The sequence below is a fragment of the Opisthocomus hoazin genome, chromosome 22 (assembly GCF_030867145.1).
Source record: "Opisthocomus hoazin isolate bOpiHoa1 chromosome 22, bOpiHoa1.hap1, whole genome shotgun sequence".
Lineage (NCBI taxonomy): Eukaryota > Metazoa > Chordata > Aves > Opisthocomiformes > Opisthocomidae > Opisthocomus > Opisthocomus hoazin.
Window position 1 is genome coordinate 2,495,703 of NC_134435.1, and position 14,455 is coordinate 2,510,157.

The following is a 14,455-nucleotide window of genomic DNA, read 5'->3' on the forward strand; positions in this document are numbered from 1 at the left end:
CTGGATTTTTCAGTTCCACTGACCTCCAGCGTGTCAGTGACTGCTGGCAGCCCTGCCTGGTAATCCGCTAGCGGGCACCGGGTTGCTGCTGGCTGCCGTCCTCCCTGGCAGACGCTGCGCTGACCTTGCTCGTGCCTGCCCTGCCATCGTTTCACGCGGACCGTAGCGCTGCGGCGTGCTTGCAGAGGAGCCGGCTGACGCGTGACGCTCCGGGGAGCCGAGGAGCCGGGTCACCCTGCGGCACGGGCTGCTGCCGAGGCAGCGGATGGGGAAAGCCAGGGGAGCAACCTCCGTCAGCACCGTGGTCGGCATCGTTGGAATACTGGTGGCTGAAGAAGGACGATAATGCAACGCTTTCTGCCTCGCCTCCGTTACCAGCAGTAGATCTTGGAATCATTTAAGTTGGAAAAGACCTTTAAGATCAGCAAGTCCAACCATAAACCTAACGCTGCCAGGTCCAGATAGTGCTTGTCTGTACGTGGCACAAAAACCTGTGCTGTAGAAAGTGTTCGTTTGGATTTAAAAAGCACCCAGCTAGTGCTCCAGACCAGAATTCAGTCGCGGCTTTGCTGCGTGGCTTCCGTGCCGCGGTGTCGGTGGAGCAGAGGTCGCGTCTCGGTGACGGCAGCTCTCCCGGTGCGTGCTGGCGGAGAGCGAGCCCGGCCCTTGGCCACGGGGGTGAGTTTTGTCAGCTGAGTGCTTTGACCTTCTTGCTGTCCTCCGGTCCTGAAAATAGATTTTTTTTCAGCCTGTCAAACTTTTTGGTGGCTAAACATAGGCTTCAAAGGTGTTGCCTTTGTATCTGGATCAGGTTCACTATTCTGTACCTACTGCCTGGAGTTTTTTTTATGGGAGTTTGGGAGTTTAGTATAATCTTTTGCTTTTCAGACTTCTTTTCCAAATACATGTGAGCATAGATAGTAATTTAAAAGTTGAATACTTTATACTTTCTTTTTGTAAGTAAAATATGAACAAAGCAAGAATAATATAAATATTAGTATAGTGAAAAATAGTTTTATATGATCTTTCATTTCCCAGAGTTATTTTGCAAGTAACAATCCGCTGGTTTCTCGAGCCCGTAGGATGGTCTGGTTTGAGTAGCGACTGGCAGTGAGAACGTCATGGGGAGTTACAGGCGACCCAGCATCCCCTGTGATCCTTGTGACAATTTTGATAATCAAAATTATGTTATATGTGACAGAGGTGCTTTCAACATTTTTTTTCTGGGAATGAGGAAGGTTTGGAGAGACCTACAGTGCTGCGTACGGTCTCAGAAAGTATGCGAACAAGTCTTGGGTAGAGTGCTTCTCTCATGTGCTTTTCAAAAAATGGAAGTAAGAATGTCATTTTGAAATGGTAAAAGTATATACATTTTGTCATAGAATCTATCATTCTGTGATATAATATTCTTTCCATATAGTGGAGTGTAAATGTAAAAAATACGAGAAATAAATGTGGCAGAAAAGAAATGAGCAGCTGAATGAAAGGGCTGGTTATTTTTTAATATTCCCTGTGGCTCTGATTCTTCAGAAGCCTGCTACTGATTTTGACTTCTTTCAGTAGAAGGAATGTGTTTGTGGGCGTCAGTCATGCACTAAAATTTGTGTGTCCACGTACACGTGTTCATTTACAGATAAATTCATAAACGAGAAGTGCTGTTGTATGTACATGTACCAAAAATGCGTGGTATGCTTTCTGTATTTTTGTTTTCTTAAAGAAAGTTGAAAGCATTTTATGGACCAAAATGTTTATTTAGATTACATTACTTTTTGCTCTGTATTGATGTTTTCTAAAGGTTATTCTTGAACTAGGGCACGGATTGATTCTACAAACAGGAGCGCTGCTTCGCGCCGGCTTGCGGCAGGGGCTGGCGTTCCGGACGGCGGGCTCGGTGGCGGCTTCGCCTGAGCCGGCTGACGTGGCCCGGTCCTGGTGGTGCCTGTCGGCTGTGGGGACGAGGCCAGGCCTTTGCTTCACAGAAAGCTGCATCGTTTTCTGTCAGTCCTGTAGAATCTGAGGTGTGATTGGGCGAGCTTAGTCCAAATTAGTTTTCTCTCAAATGGTACCTGAAGTTAGGCGATGGTGTTGAAAAGTGTAACAAAAGTTTGGTGAATAACTTTGTCTTCAGATCAGACTTACGCATCTCTTTTTGCTTTCTTTTTCCTGTCTTTCCCCAAATCCGTTTTATCTGCAGCTTCCAGCTGACCTCACCAAGATGCATCTTACCGACAACCCTCATCCTCAGGTGACCCACGTCCCTTCCAGCCAGTCGGGATGTAGCATTGCCAGTGATTCGGGGAGCAGCAGCCTATCTGATATTTACCAGGTGAAATTGCATTTGTTTCTTATTTTTCCTTCCTTGATGTTAAGCATTCCACAAACAAAACCAGGGGCCGTGTCTCCACGACTTGCCCTGGTGATGCTTCTGCGCATCCCTGTGTTGCTGGTGTGAGCTGCCACTTTCCACGGCCACGTAGAAATGAAGCAAACTTGGTGCTTTTAAAAGTCACATTTGATGATTTATGGGATCATTTGCCTTCTTCCTGAAATGCAACAAATCTCATGAAATCATGCTTGTGTTTAAATAGCTTCATTAATTATTTGTATTTGTTGTTAATAACAGAAGTTCTGTTCCGCAACAAAAGCGCGGTGAGGAACGCGCTCTCTGCACCAGCTGACGGGGGAGATTCTGGGGTTGCTTGCTGAGAGTGGAAGTTGACTGAAATCCAGAGACTGCTTTCATTTGTTTGCGGATAATATACTGAAGAAGTTACCTGTCTTGTGTCAAGTTGTAGAGCTAGGTTCAGGCGTTTTTCCATTCTGGTTGGTGGGGATGCTCAGGTGTGTCTGGATCAGTAATTGCACAGCTTTTCCCCTTGCAAGTTGAAATCTGGCTACAACACAGAGTATGGAGCAACTGTTGAGCACGATGCAGGTGTAACTTGGTTGTAGACACCTATTCCCCTGGGTACTGTTTGGGTACCATTTCCTATTTCTGTAGACTAGACAGAGGTGAGTGATGTATCTTATTTACAGCAGAGTACTGCTAGGTAACTTTAACAGTGAAGCCTTAAAAGCAAAAATCCTTTTAGAACACGAAGTGCCTTTGTGTTTTTTTGTCCTATTTAATCTGTTACCCTTCGACTTCTTCGGATTTGCTTGCTGCCGGCCTAGGTCAGGAGTAGCTGGCATCCCTGTGAGTCTTTTCAAAATGCTGTGTGAGCTACCTGGTTTCTGGGAGGCAGTGCTGGAAGATTTTGTTCAGTATCTTTTTAATTTCTGAGTCAACAATTGATTTAATTAATCAGACTCACCAGAACGAGTCTGTATGTTGTATCTTAGCATCTCATACGTTAGGATGCTGATGGACAGTGTTCCTGACCATCGTCTGCCTGCCTGTCTACCTGAGTAGTTTGGAGAGGTTGGACAAAGTGAAAAGCACTTTAAATGTATTATGGATAAAGAAAATACCATTCCAGTAAGAAGTGAATACTCTATCATGTGTGGTTAATGGCATTTGAAATGCCTTATGTCTACTCTTCACAAAATGCCAAAGAGCATAATTGTTAAACAAGTAACAATTATATAAATAAAGGAAATAATAGACTAACATATTTATATGCACTGTAGCATATAAACCGTGGTGAAATGTATTTTTGTACCCTAAGGAATTATTAATTTATTAATGTGAAAATGAATACAGATTTTTCTATTAATTTTTAAGAGTAAGGACCCTTCAGGTAGGCAGCTCCTTTCTGGTGGCATGAGCCCTCCTGGTTTTGCCTCCTGCAGGGAATGCGGACATCTGTAAATTTTGCTGGGAATTTGCGGCCGGTCGGGGGATGTCCGAGGCAGGTTACAGCTGATAGACTCGTGTGAGATCTGCAGAGATAGTACTACAGCCATGTGCCGTCGTAGCTACGGTGTCATTAATCCTGAAAGATGGCGTTTGGCAATCAAGCATTTGATGAACTGTGGATGAAGATAAGATGTGCAACGGGCGTGTCGTGGAGGGGGGGAACCGCCAACAACCCACTGAGTTTTTTCCCATCTTATTTTTTAGCGAATTTTTTATATCACAGAATGTTAGGGGTTGGAAGGGACCTCTTTTGGGTCACCCAGTCCAACCCCCTGCCCAAGCAGGGTCACCCAGAGCAGGCTGCACAGCACCATGTCCAGGCGGGTCTGGAATATCTCCAGAGAAGGAGACTCCACAGCCTCCCTGGGCAGCCTGGGCCAGGGATCCATCACCCTCAGAGGAAAGAAGTTCTTCCTCATGTTCAGCTGGAGCTTCCTCTCCTTCAGTTTGTGCCCGTTGCCCCTTGTCCTGTCGCTGGGCACCACTGAACAGAGCTTGGCCCCATCCTCCTGACCCCCACCCTGCAGATATTTAGAGGCATTTCTAAGGTCCCCTCTCAGCCTTCTCTTCTCCAGGCTGAACAAGCCCAGCTCCCTCAGCCTCTCCTCGTAGGAGAGATGCTCCAGTCCCCTCCTCATCCTCGTAGCCCTGCGCTGTACTCTCTCCAGTAGCTCCTCATCTTTCTTGAACTGGGGAGCCCAGCACTGGACACAGTACTGCAGATGGGGCCTCACCATGGCAGAGTAGAGGGGAAGGAGAACCTCCCTCGACCTGCTGGCCACACTCCTCTTAATGCACCCCAGGATCCCATTGGCCTTCTTGGCAGCCAGGGCACGCTGCTGGCTCATGGTCAACTTGTCACCCACCAGCACACCCAGTCCCTCTCCGCAGAGCTGCTCTCCAGCAGGTCAGCCCCAGCCTGTACTGGTGCCTGAGGTTGTTCCTCCCCAGGTCCAGGACCCTGCACTTGCCTTTGTTGAACCTCATCAGGTATCTTGTTCTCACATGCGTAATGTGCAAGTAGTGAGCTGCCATAAGAGGCTGGGTGTTTTGTGGGCTGTACTGCCCTTGCTGTAACAGCTTTGGAGAATTCTCTTGCTGCTTGTCACCCAGTTAGAAGTGCGGGGACAGATCCTGTGCAATAATGTCACGGCACAGCATTTAGTGTAGCACTCTGTCGCAGTGACACATCAATACAGACGGGTTTTGAAAGCAGAAAGAAAAAGAAAAGTGTTTTCCCCGATATTCATTATGATATTAGGAAGGCAGAGAATCTCTTCGATATGCAGTAAACCTACGTTTTTAGTATAATGTGTTGGCTTAGGAGCTGAAAGCATTTTTTGTATATTAAACTACAGCTTTTCTTAAAGTATTTGGAAAATGATGCTTTGCTTTTGCAGTCAGCTATGTGTCTGTTACATGCCAGACTCTCTAGGAGTAGCATTAATGTCCGCAGAGGAAGAGCATTTTTGAATAATTTTGATTAATGTAGCCTGGAAATGACCTTTTGAATGAATGGTATCTTAACAGTAATTTTTACAGTGAGTAGTGCAAACGTAATTCCAGAATAGGAAAATATGATTGGAATGGTAGAACTAAAGAATGAAACCATTTTATTAGTGAGATTTGGAAAGGGTTTCCGTTCGTCTGTGTGCACTGTGTTCATCGACAGTGTTGAGTTGAGGTCTCACGTGTTCCAGCTGCTTCTCAGGCCAGGCTGTTAAACAGGGGATGGTGAACGTAAAGCTTCGGGTGAGACCAGCAGGAAAGGAGTCCTGCCTCTAAGCACCGCTACGAACAGAGCGTGTTAAACCCTCAGTTAGTTGCAGAAACTTATGAAAACAAATTTATGAGGATATTTTTCTCCCTTCTCCCGTACTGTTACTGCTCCCTGTTGGAGCTTTCGTTCTTTATGTGGCACAACGTCCAAATGTGTGTATTGCAATATCTTTTTTTTTAAATGATAATATGTTTAAATGGTAATACAAAATAGTACTTTTTTTTTTTTTCCAATCCAACCCATTTCTGACAGTATGCGTAATTTCAGAGCCCTGGTGTTTAGACAGAAGTAGGGAGAGCTGTGCGGTTATGCACACAGGAGTTAAAACAAGGGATTACAACTTGTGCAGACGGCTGCTCTGACCTGTGAGAGGTGTCCTCAGGGAAGAACAACTCAGCAGGCATGACAGGGTGGAAACACTTTGCTTTGCCCTTTCCCGGGACAGTCTTCAGGGTGCCAGCCAGGGCACCACAGGGAATCCAGACCGTGTCCCTGGACGGAGGTGGGTAGGGTCTCGCTCCTGCTGTCAGGAATTAGTTGCCTGTGCAATAGCTTGCAGCGCTGTTCTCTTCATGACCACTACATTTGTGTCTGTTGTTTCTTGTCTGTTTAGTTCTCTCGGTGGCACGCCTGAAGTTTCTAGCTCTCTTTCTCTTTTTTTTTTATTTTTTTAATCTTTCATTTATCACTTTGGCAGTATATGCTATTTGTGGGCAGCAACATTATTGCCCAGCAATAATTCCAATTGTGGTTAAGGTTTTGATATTAAAATGGATTATCTATAAAATATGCATGAGGGAGTGGGCCTTACTGAGGGTTTTTCTATCAATTCTGAAAAAAAAAAAAGGCTTGGACATTTTTTTCCCTAACAGAATTCACATGCGGGGAGGGGAAAAAAACCCTCACTCTTAATAGCAGGTTGCATCAGGAGTTGTGAGTACTGAAATACGTGATCACAGGGAGTTACTCCAGCACAGGAAAGCTTTTACATGGGGCATATTTCATACTTTATCTTTTCCTGTCAGCGTATGCCTCCGACACACATTGTAGTGGAATACGTATCATTATCACCCAAACTTTGCCAGGGCTGGTTCTTGTGTCTTCAGCTTCTGCAGCGTAGGCCAACGTGTGGGGCATCTCCGTGATCAACATTTGGCAATCACAGCTGAAACTTGTTAATTGGCAAATTTTGCAGTGCTCTATATAGAGTAATAATAATGTGATTTTCAAATAGCAGATAAATGTCTTGACAGTGAACTGGTGTTAACTTTCCGGCTGCCCTACGTGCCCCACACTGCTGGAGTCGGCTCCTGCTGCCTGCTCAGCAGGTGTTCTTGCCCTGGAGACTCAATCCCGAAAATCCATATTTGTGTAAGGTTTGAGGATTGCAGCTTCTGGTTTCCTTTTGTAAACTGGTAGTTCATACGTGTTTCCACTAAGAGGGGTTTTGATATTTGATAGTGGAAACAGCTGGGGCACGGTGCTTGGGAAGAGCGGGTGCTTCCGCAGGCAGCTCTGCGGGCAGAATCCTGCCTGTTCCTGCCAGCGCTGCCCGACCTGCCAGCGGCTGCGCAACCCTCCGCACGCAGTCTTTGGAGCACAGTTTGGGGACCATCTTTTATTTCATAGCTTGATCATTTTGTAACTTACTTACCAAGAAAACAGATGATTTGGTTATTGTCCTGTGTAGGATACACAATGAAAATTTGAGAGTCGCCTTTCTGTAGAACCCGTAGCCCAGCGTTGTGATCTGAGCTCGAGGTTATCAGTGGGAATTCGTACTGTAGTCTGTCTTGCTCTGCCTGGAAAAGTTGATATACCTTGTGGCTATTTAGATGAAGAAATGCTAGAAAAGTCCTTGAATAAAATGCTGTGCTGATCATGTGCTGCTGAGAGTCTCCAAGCACAATTTGCACTTGGGCTGAATTCCAGAACTGTTAATGTGAGCTACATAAGCCAGTCAAGTGATGTAATGTAAGACAGATTTAACCCTACATCTATTGTTACCCTCCTCTGAAAGAAATATTTATGTTAAATCATTTAAGCCTTATTTATTAGGTTTGCTGACTAATTATGAAAATGAGGACAAGCTGAAAGGCCCAAGGTTATATCTAAACCCCAGTATTTTTCTGCCTAGTGAAGGAAGGAAACGCTGCTCGTGTCTCGGTGTGCTGGGGCCAGCATCAGCCGATCAGCGTGGAGCGTGTAGGAAGATGGAGGCAGAGCAGTCTGCTGTGATTAAAGCACTTAAAATCAGCGTTGCTTTCTGTGAGGCAAGGAAGGCAGGAGACCAGGACCAAACATTCTGTGTGATTCCAGGACCAAACATTCTGTGTGATTCCAGGACCAAACATTCTGTGTGATTCCAGGACCAAACATTCTGTGTGATTCCAGGACCAAACATTCTGTGTGATTCCAACCCCAAACATTCTGTGTGATTCCAACCCCAAACATTCTGTGTGATTCCGTGACCTCCGCGTCAGAAGGCTCAAGAAGGCAATGCATGCAGTGGAGCCAGGGACGCGTGTCCTGGGAGGGACATGAGGACGCTGCCTGGACGTATGGGGTGGGATCAGGAAACGTGAGGCACGGCTGGAGCTGCGTTTGGCAAGGGAAGTGACGAGTAACAAGAAGGGCTTCTACAGGTACTTTGGTCAGAAAAAGAAGATAAAGGAAAAAAAGTGCTCGCCTCCCCCCCCATACATAAGACAGGAGGACAGTGGCATGGAGAACGCTGAGGTACTCAATTTTTTGCCTCACTTTTCCCTGGTAGTCACTCTTCCCACATCTCTCAAGTCCCTGGACCTCAAGGCGAGGACTGGGGGAACGAGGTCCTCGTCATGGTAAGAGGAGATCAGGTCTGAGACCACCTGAGGAACCTGACGTGCACAAGTGCTTGGGACCCAAGGAGATGCATCCCAGGGTCTGGGGGAGTTGGCTGAGGTACTTGCTAAGGCACTCTCCATCTTATTGAAGAGTCATGGCAGTGGTTGGAGAAGAGGGAGTAAGGCTCCAGGAGACCTTTCAGAACTTAAACGGGTCTTAGAAGAAAGGACTCTTTACCACGGCCCGTAGTGACACAATAAGGGGCAACGGTTTTAAACTGGAAAAGGGTAGATTTAGTTTGGCTAGAAGGAAGAAGTTTTTTACAGTGAGGGTGCTGAGACACGGGAACAGGTTGCCCAGAGAAATTGTGGCTGCCCCATCACTGGGAGTGTTTAAAGTCGGGTTGGATAGGACCCCATCCTTTATTGTGGAGGCTTTGTGAACATGCAGAGCATTTGATGCGTTAGTCATTAGCCTTTTTGTAAAATCTCAAGGATTTCTTCTAAAGTGAAAGAGAATATTGTAAATATGTTCATCTAGAAAAAATAACCTCCATTTTCTGCAAGTCTCCGTATCATTGCCTTAGACTTGTCAGTGACACATCTTGTTGTTCAAGTTTTTGAGTTTGAAGACAAAAATGATTTGCATGCTGGCTGAAACTGAGAAAGTGGTTGAGCAACTACTCTGTGGAAATTGAAAATTTGAAACTACTTTTTTTTTTTCCCCTCCTTCCATCTGTTTGGAAAGTTATTTTCATGCAATTACATCATTTAAACTTTACATAAGGAATTATTGCAAATGATTCCTAGGCGATTCTGCTTTTTGTTGCCAGTGTTGCATTCTCTCTCACGGTTGCCTCGTGGGTCTGCTCAGTGTGATGTCTGTATTGCCATCTACTGATGGCAGGAGAAATGTGTCTGCAGGCGTCGGGTAACCAACGGTGTTACTGAATTATGTTATTATTTTGTTAATAATGCAGACTCTCAAAATGTGAAAAAACATTTAGTTTACATGAATTCACAAGGAAGAGTACATCAGCCAATAGAAGAAGGAATAGTCATCTGCATCTCCTCGCCCCCCCGCCCCATTTGTAGACTCCACCTGACATACTTGCTCTATGCCAGGATTCAAATCAGCGTTACAATACTGAAATTAAAAAGGAGGTGAAGTCCCCTTCACTTTAGCTACTCGGTCTGCTTGGTTTATTCCTGTGTCACACGGTTGGTGTTGATGGGTTTGTACTGCCCGTAGCTCACCGGAGGTGGGGAGGGATAGAAGACAAGACCGAGAACAGACGTCCCAGTATGGTGATTTTGTTCTCAGAACTTGTGACCGTAATGGCCGTAGCATGGCGTTGCTTTGTGCCGGTGGCGTGTAGTGGTACCATCCTGGAACTGCAGACCTCAGTGTGATGTGTTTTTCCTCAGTGTTCACAATGGGAGCTATTACAATTTCTAGCTGGAATTGTTGGGCACAGAATTTCTCTTGTTGTATTAGCTACCTAAGACCGTACAACATCAAACTGAAGGCACTGAACTCCTCGTCTGATGGGTGTTTTCTTTCTAGGCTACAGAAAGTGAGATGGGAGACGTTGATTTAACAGGTCTGCCAGAAGCACCTGTAGACTCTGAAGATGAAGAAGAAGAGGAGGATGAAGACATTGACAGAACTTCAGATCCGCTTCTGGGGCGAGATGTTGTACGAGAGTGCCTGGAGAAAGAGCCTGCAGATAAAACTGATGATGATATTGGTGAGGAGGAAAAACAAAGTCTTTGTCTAAAACCATATCATACGACATCTGTAAGAGAAGCATATCTGCAAACTGTTTAAGGAGTTAATGTTAAATGTATATCCTCAGAATTATGAACGATGCCTTCCAGAGATCACTTTGCTGTGGTGATACTGTTAATTGAGTGATACCTCCTCTTACTGAGAGAGTATGTGTTCTGAGAAAATGAGTATTTTAAAAAACAGTCTTTGAGAGGCTTAAGATGTTATTACAGTCATTGTGTGTGTTGATATAAAGGAGGGATAGGTAGCAAGGTAATTTCAACTGCCTGAAACTGTTGAATTAGTTACTAAATGTCAAAGAGAATATACTGTTACTGCAGTTTGATTTATATCATCGTAAACTGGAAGATGTTTAAGAGGAAAATAATTTACTGCAGTGTTAAACTAAAAATGGGCATTAGTTTAACAGGAAAATTTGTGTTATGCTATACTTCAGATTACTTCTCTAAACACAGGAAAATGATTTCATGCTCCTAGCAAGCTGGTAATTAGTGGACTGTAAGGGTATTTTTAATTTTTCTGAAAGTTTGAAGCCGGAGTGCTTTTACGCTCTAGCCCGGCTGCTGCTGTAAGGGTCAGTCGGACCACGAACAAGACTGTAGAGCTGAGTTCTGGTGGTTGATGACAAAACGCCTGCTGGGCTCGTTTACCCACCGGCTCTAAGGAGATTGTAACAGCACTGAGCAGTTCTTCAGTGCATTTAACTGAGGTTGAGTATACCTGTGGAGGGTAAGGTGTGTAAGCAACCCCTGGGCCTTGCAGCCTTCATACCAATGTTTCCTTTGTCTGACAGAGCAATTATTGGAATTTATGCATCAGCTCCCTGCCTTTGCAAACATGACCATGTCGGTGAGAAGAGAACTTTGCTCAGTGATGATATTTGAAGTAGTAGAGCAAGCAGGAGCCATCATACTTGAAGACGGCCAAGAAGTAAGTTCCTGCTTACAACACCATTTGAGTGCTATGGGCAGTGGGTTAGCCAGGGCGTCTGGCGGCGAAGGGCTGGAAGATCTGTTTGCCATCTCCACAACAATCCCGCGCCCGAAAGTTGGAGAACTCTTCTCTCCCTGTGACCCATATCCAAAATCCCCAAACCATAGCCGGTCCGTTTGGGAGATTCTGCATACGTATTGCTGTCTTGTTCAAGGCTTCAGTGTGGCCAAGTACAGGCGTAAACCAGCATTCAGTATGCTGTGATCAGGTAAGTGCTAACCTCTGGAGGAGTTCATTTCAAAGATTGTTTGTGGCATAGAAGAACGCATCATTCTATTGGTAAAACAACTCGCTTCTTGCAGTGTAGTTTTTTGAGATACTGACATGGAGAGGTATCCTTGCCCAACAATGCAGATACCATAACAGAAATGTCTAAAGTAGGAGCAGTTCCCATACGTATGCAGTGGGAGAAGACAGATGTTCAAATCAGGCAGTGGTCAGGCTCCCAACGTAGGTGCTCTGAATCGGTGTTTTGAAATCTCTCTCTGTCCTTGGATCAAGACATCAGGAATGTCCGGAGTAGGTCGTCCCTCCGAGAGGACCAGCAGACTCTTGTCTCTGGTAGTGACCAAGGGGGTACTCAGGGGAAGAGTGTTCATTCTCACTAAACACTATAAATATGTTGTAGCAATTAGCCCACTGATTAAAAAAGCAACCTATTCATCAGCATTCCTCCCTGCTGAATTAGTTCTGAAATGAATGAAGAATGCTGAAAAGCGTTCTTGTTTCAGTCCTCTTTATTGCTTGCCCTACAGTGCGCATTTTTAGTGAATTAAACGTCGCCAAACTGTTGTGACAACAAACTGGAGACTGCAAGAATTAGCCTTTCTGGGATAAGAGCATTGGAACAGCTTACAAAAGGTGTTGAATTAGCTTCACTTCTTAAATCTGTTTTTCGCTTCCTCTAGCTCGATTCCTGGTATGTTATTTTAAATGGCACAGTGGAAATCAGCTATCCTGATGGAAAGAGTGAGAGTCTCTGCATGGGGAATAGCTTTGGGATTACACCCTCTCTGGACAAGCAGTACATGAATGGAGTGGTCAGAACCAAAGTGGATGATTGTCAGGTAAGGTTACAATTCTGTACGACTACCTCGGAATTTTTAAGCATCTGGTAAAAGAAAACAGAGTATTTTCATCTCAGGCATGATCTTTATTCCAGGAGCAGAAAAAAGGAGCTTGGTATTTTATGGGTCAAGGGCTCTGCTGATGTTGAGTTAGTTGTGCACTCCTCAGCAGCTGAGGTTTATTCCACACTGCTGTTACATGAGAAACAGGAACTTCTGCTTTGTGCTGAAATGTTAGCTTGGTCCACCCCATGTGTACATGATTGGCAGGCAGTAAGAACAGATAAACAGAAAATATCCATTTGTACTTCTTGCAGGCTTTGGCCTCTGTACGTTTTGCCCATTTGAACAACCTTTTGGAGATGGAAGATGGTGACTGGTTCTGTTTGTCTTCTAGTTCTACTTTCTCTCCTGTGTGGTTGGGCTTGGGGTGGAGTGGGGTTGGTATCAGATGCTATGCCATCATGATTGTGTCGAAGCAGCCCAGAGATGGGGAGACATTCATGTTTGGGATATTTATTAACAATCTGTGTTGTTTGGGGGCAGTTTGTGTGTATAGCCCAGCAAGACTACTGGAGGATTCTGAACCACGTGGAGAAGAACACTCATAAAGTGGAGGAAGAAGGAGAAATTGTTATGGTAAAGGAGCATCGAGAGCTGGATCGCAGTGGAACCAGAAAAGGACACATAGTTATCAAGGTGAATTTCTTTCTATGCTTTCCATTAATCTATTACACCTTTATTTATTAGTAAATAAATACAATTTCAGTTTGAGTCTAGAACACATACTCAGTTTGTCTGTCTCGGTTCAAAAAACGAATTGGAAGGAGTTTGTATTATTGTACAAGCTTAGCTTCCATCTCCCCTTTAATAAAGTTAGACCTCTTTAGCACATACATTGAGTTTTGTATTGGGAGCACCCTTTATACACCTTTATGTACTGAGCTGGTTTTTGTAATCTGGAAGAGGAAATTAACCTGTTTATTAAAAACAGAATTACAGGAAGTTACTAATTGTTTTAGCCAGGTTATTATTTATACAAAACATCTGGGCTGAGAGAAGCGTGAAGATTCGATTTAAACACGTTGGTGTGTTTTCTCCTGAGTCCCCAATAACTGAAATTTGGAGAGGGAGTGTACTGTTCACATAGTTTTATGTTAAGATACTCTCTAGGGAGAGGTAGTGATGAGAGATACCAGTTATTTTTTGCATTTAATTTTTAAGGCAACACCCGAGCGACTCATCATGCACTTAATAGAGGAACACTCTATTGTGGATCCAACCTACATCGAAGATTTCCTTTTGACGTACAGAACATTTCTAACAAGCCCCCTGGAAGTTGGAAATAAACTCTTGGAGTGGTTCACAGTGGACAGCCTCAGGGATAAGGTTGGTTTGAGTCGAAGAGATTAGTATTTCTGATGAAATTGTCTCCAGATAAATTCCTTTTTGTATTACTGATAAACTAGGATTATGCTCCAGCTATTTCATATGAACTATTTTAAAGCAAAGTATTCTTCACTAATACCAAGAAAGGATTCTCCAGTGTGTTGTATGTGTATAGTGTACTACCCTAAAATAGGTATGACACCGCTTCTCTTCTGCAGAATGATAAATACTGTTTTCTGTTTAAATTAAAGATGTAAATGCCACTGTCTGAAATCTTGTTTCACCAGAAATGCTGGGAAATTGTTCACGATCTCTTGGGCATATCATCTTTCTTTTCACAACAGCATTGTGCTTGTCTTCCAGAATTTTTTACTGTAGAGCTTTTCAGTGTATTGAGCACATTTTGTTTGAGCAGTTTATTACAAACTCTGCACTTGAAATAAACTCTGCTCAAGACAGGTGCAGTTGATAAAAACACTTCCATAAATAGGACCCAGCTCAGCTCCCTGTAGCTGCGTGCACACACACATGAAAAATGTTCACAGTCAAGAACTTGTATCCACGTCCAATTTGTTGAAAATTATGGCAGTAAAGTTCTTAGCCAGCAGTTTTATGTGTTCGAGCTTTGAGCTAAAGGAAACCCAGCAGACCGTCACAAGGCTGTTGGTTTTGTGCAGGGAGTTGTCTGGGGTCTTTTGCTGTGGTCGCTGCTTCTCTTGTTACCTTTTGCCATGCTATTCATTTGGGCAA

The 14,455-nt window shown here is 44.3% G+C and overlaps 1 protein-coding gene across 13 annotated transcripts in view; it reads left to right on the plus strand.

Annotated features, from left to right (window-relative positions):
* The window catches only part of RAPGEF6 (Rap guanine nucleotide exchange factor 6), a 134,225-nt gene that overhangs the window by 78,711 nt on the left and 41,059 nt on the right, over positions 1 to 14,455 (plus strand). For 12 of the 13 annotated variants that reach the window (XM_075441603.1, XM_075441598.1, XM_075441605.1 and 9 more), the window contains 6 exons: positions 2,195 to 2,326; positions 10,032 to 10,215; positions 11,050 to 11,186; positions 12,158 to 12,316; positions 12,863 to 13,015; positions 13,541 to 13,705. In XM_075441603.1, the coding sequence (XP_075297718.1) occupies positions 2,195 to 2,326; positions 10,032 to 10,215; positions 11,050 to 11,186; positions 12,158 to 12,316; positions 12,863 to 13,015; positions 13,541 to 13,705 (930 nt within the window). Of the gene's footprint in view, positions 1 to 2,194; positions 2,327 to 7,855; positions 8,379 to 10,031; positions 10,216 to 11,049; positions 11,187 to 12,157; positions 12,317 to 12,862; positions 13,016 to 13,540; positions 13,706 to 14,455 lie in introns of those variants that run through there. The other variant, XM_075441606.1, reaches the window with a different exon arrangement.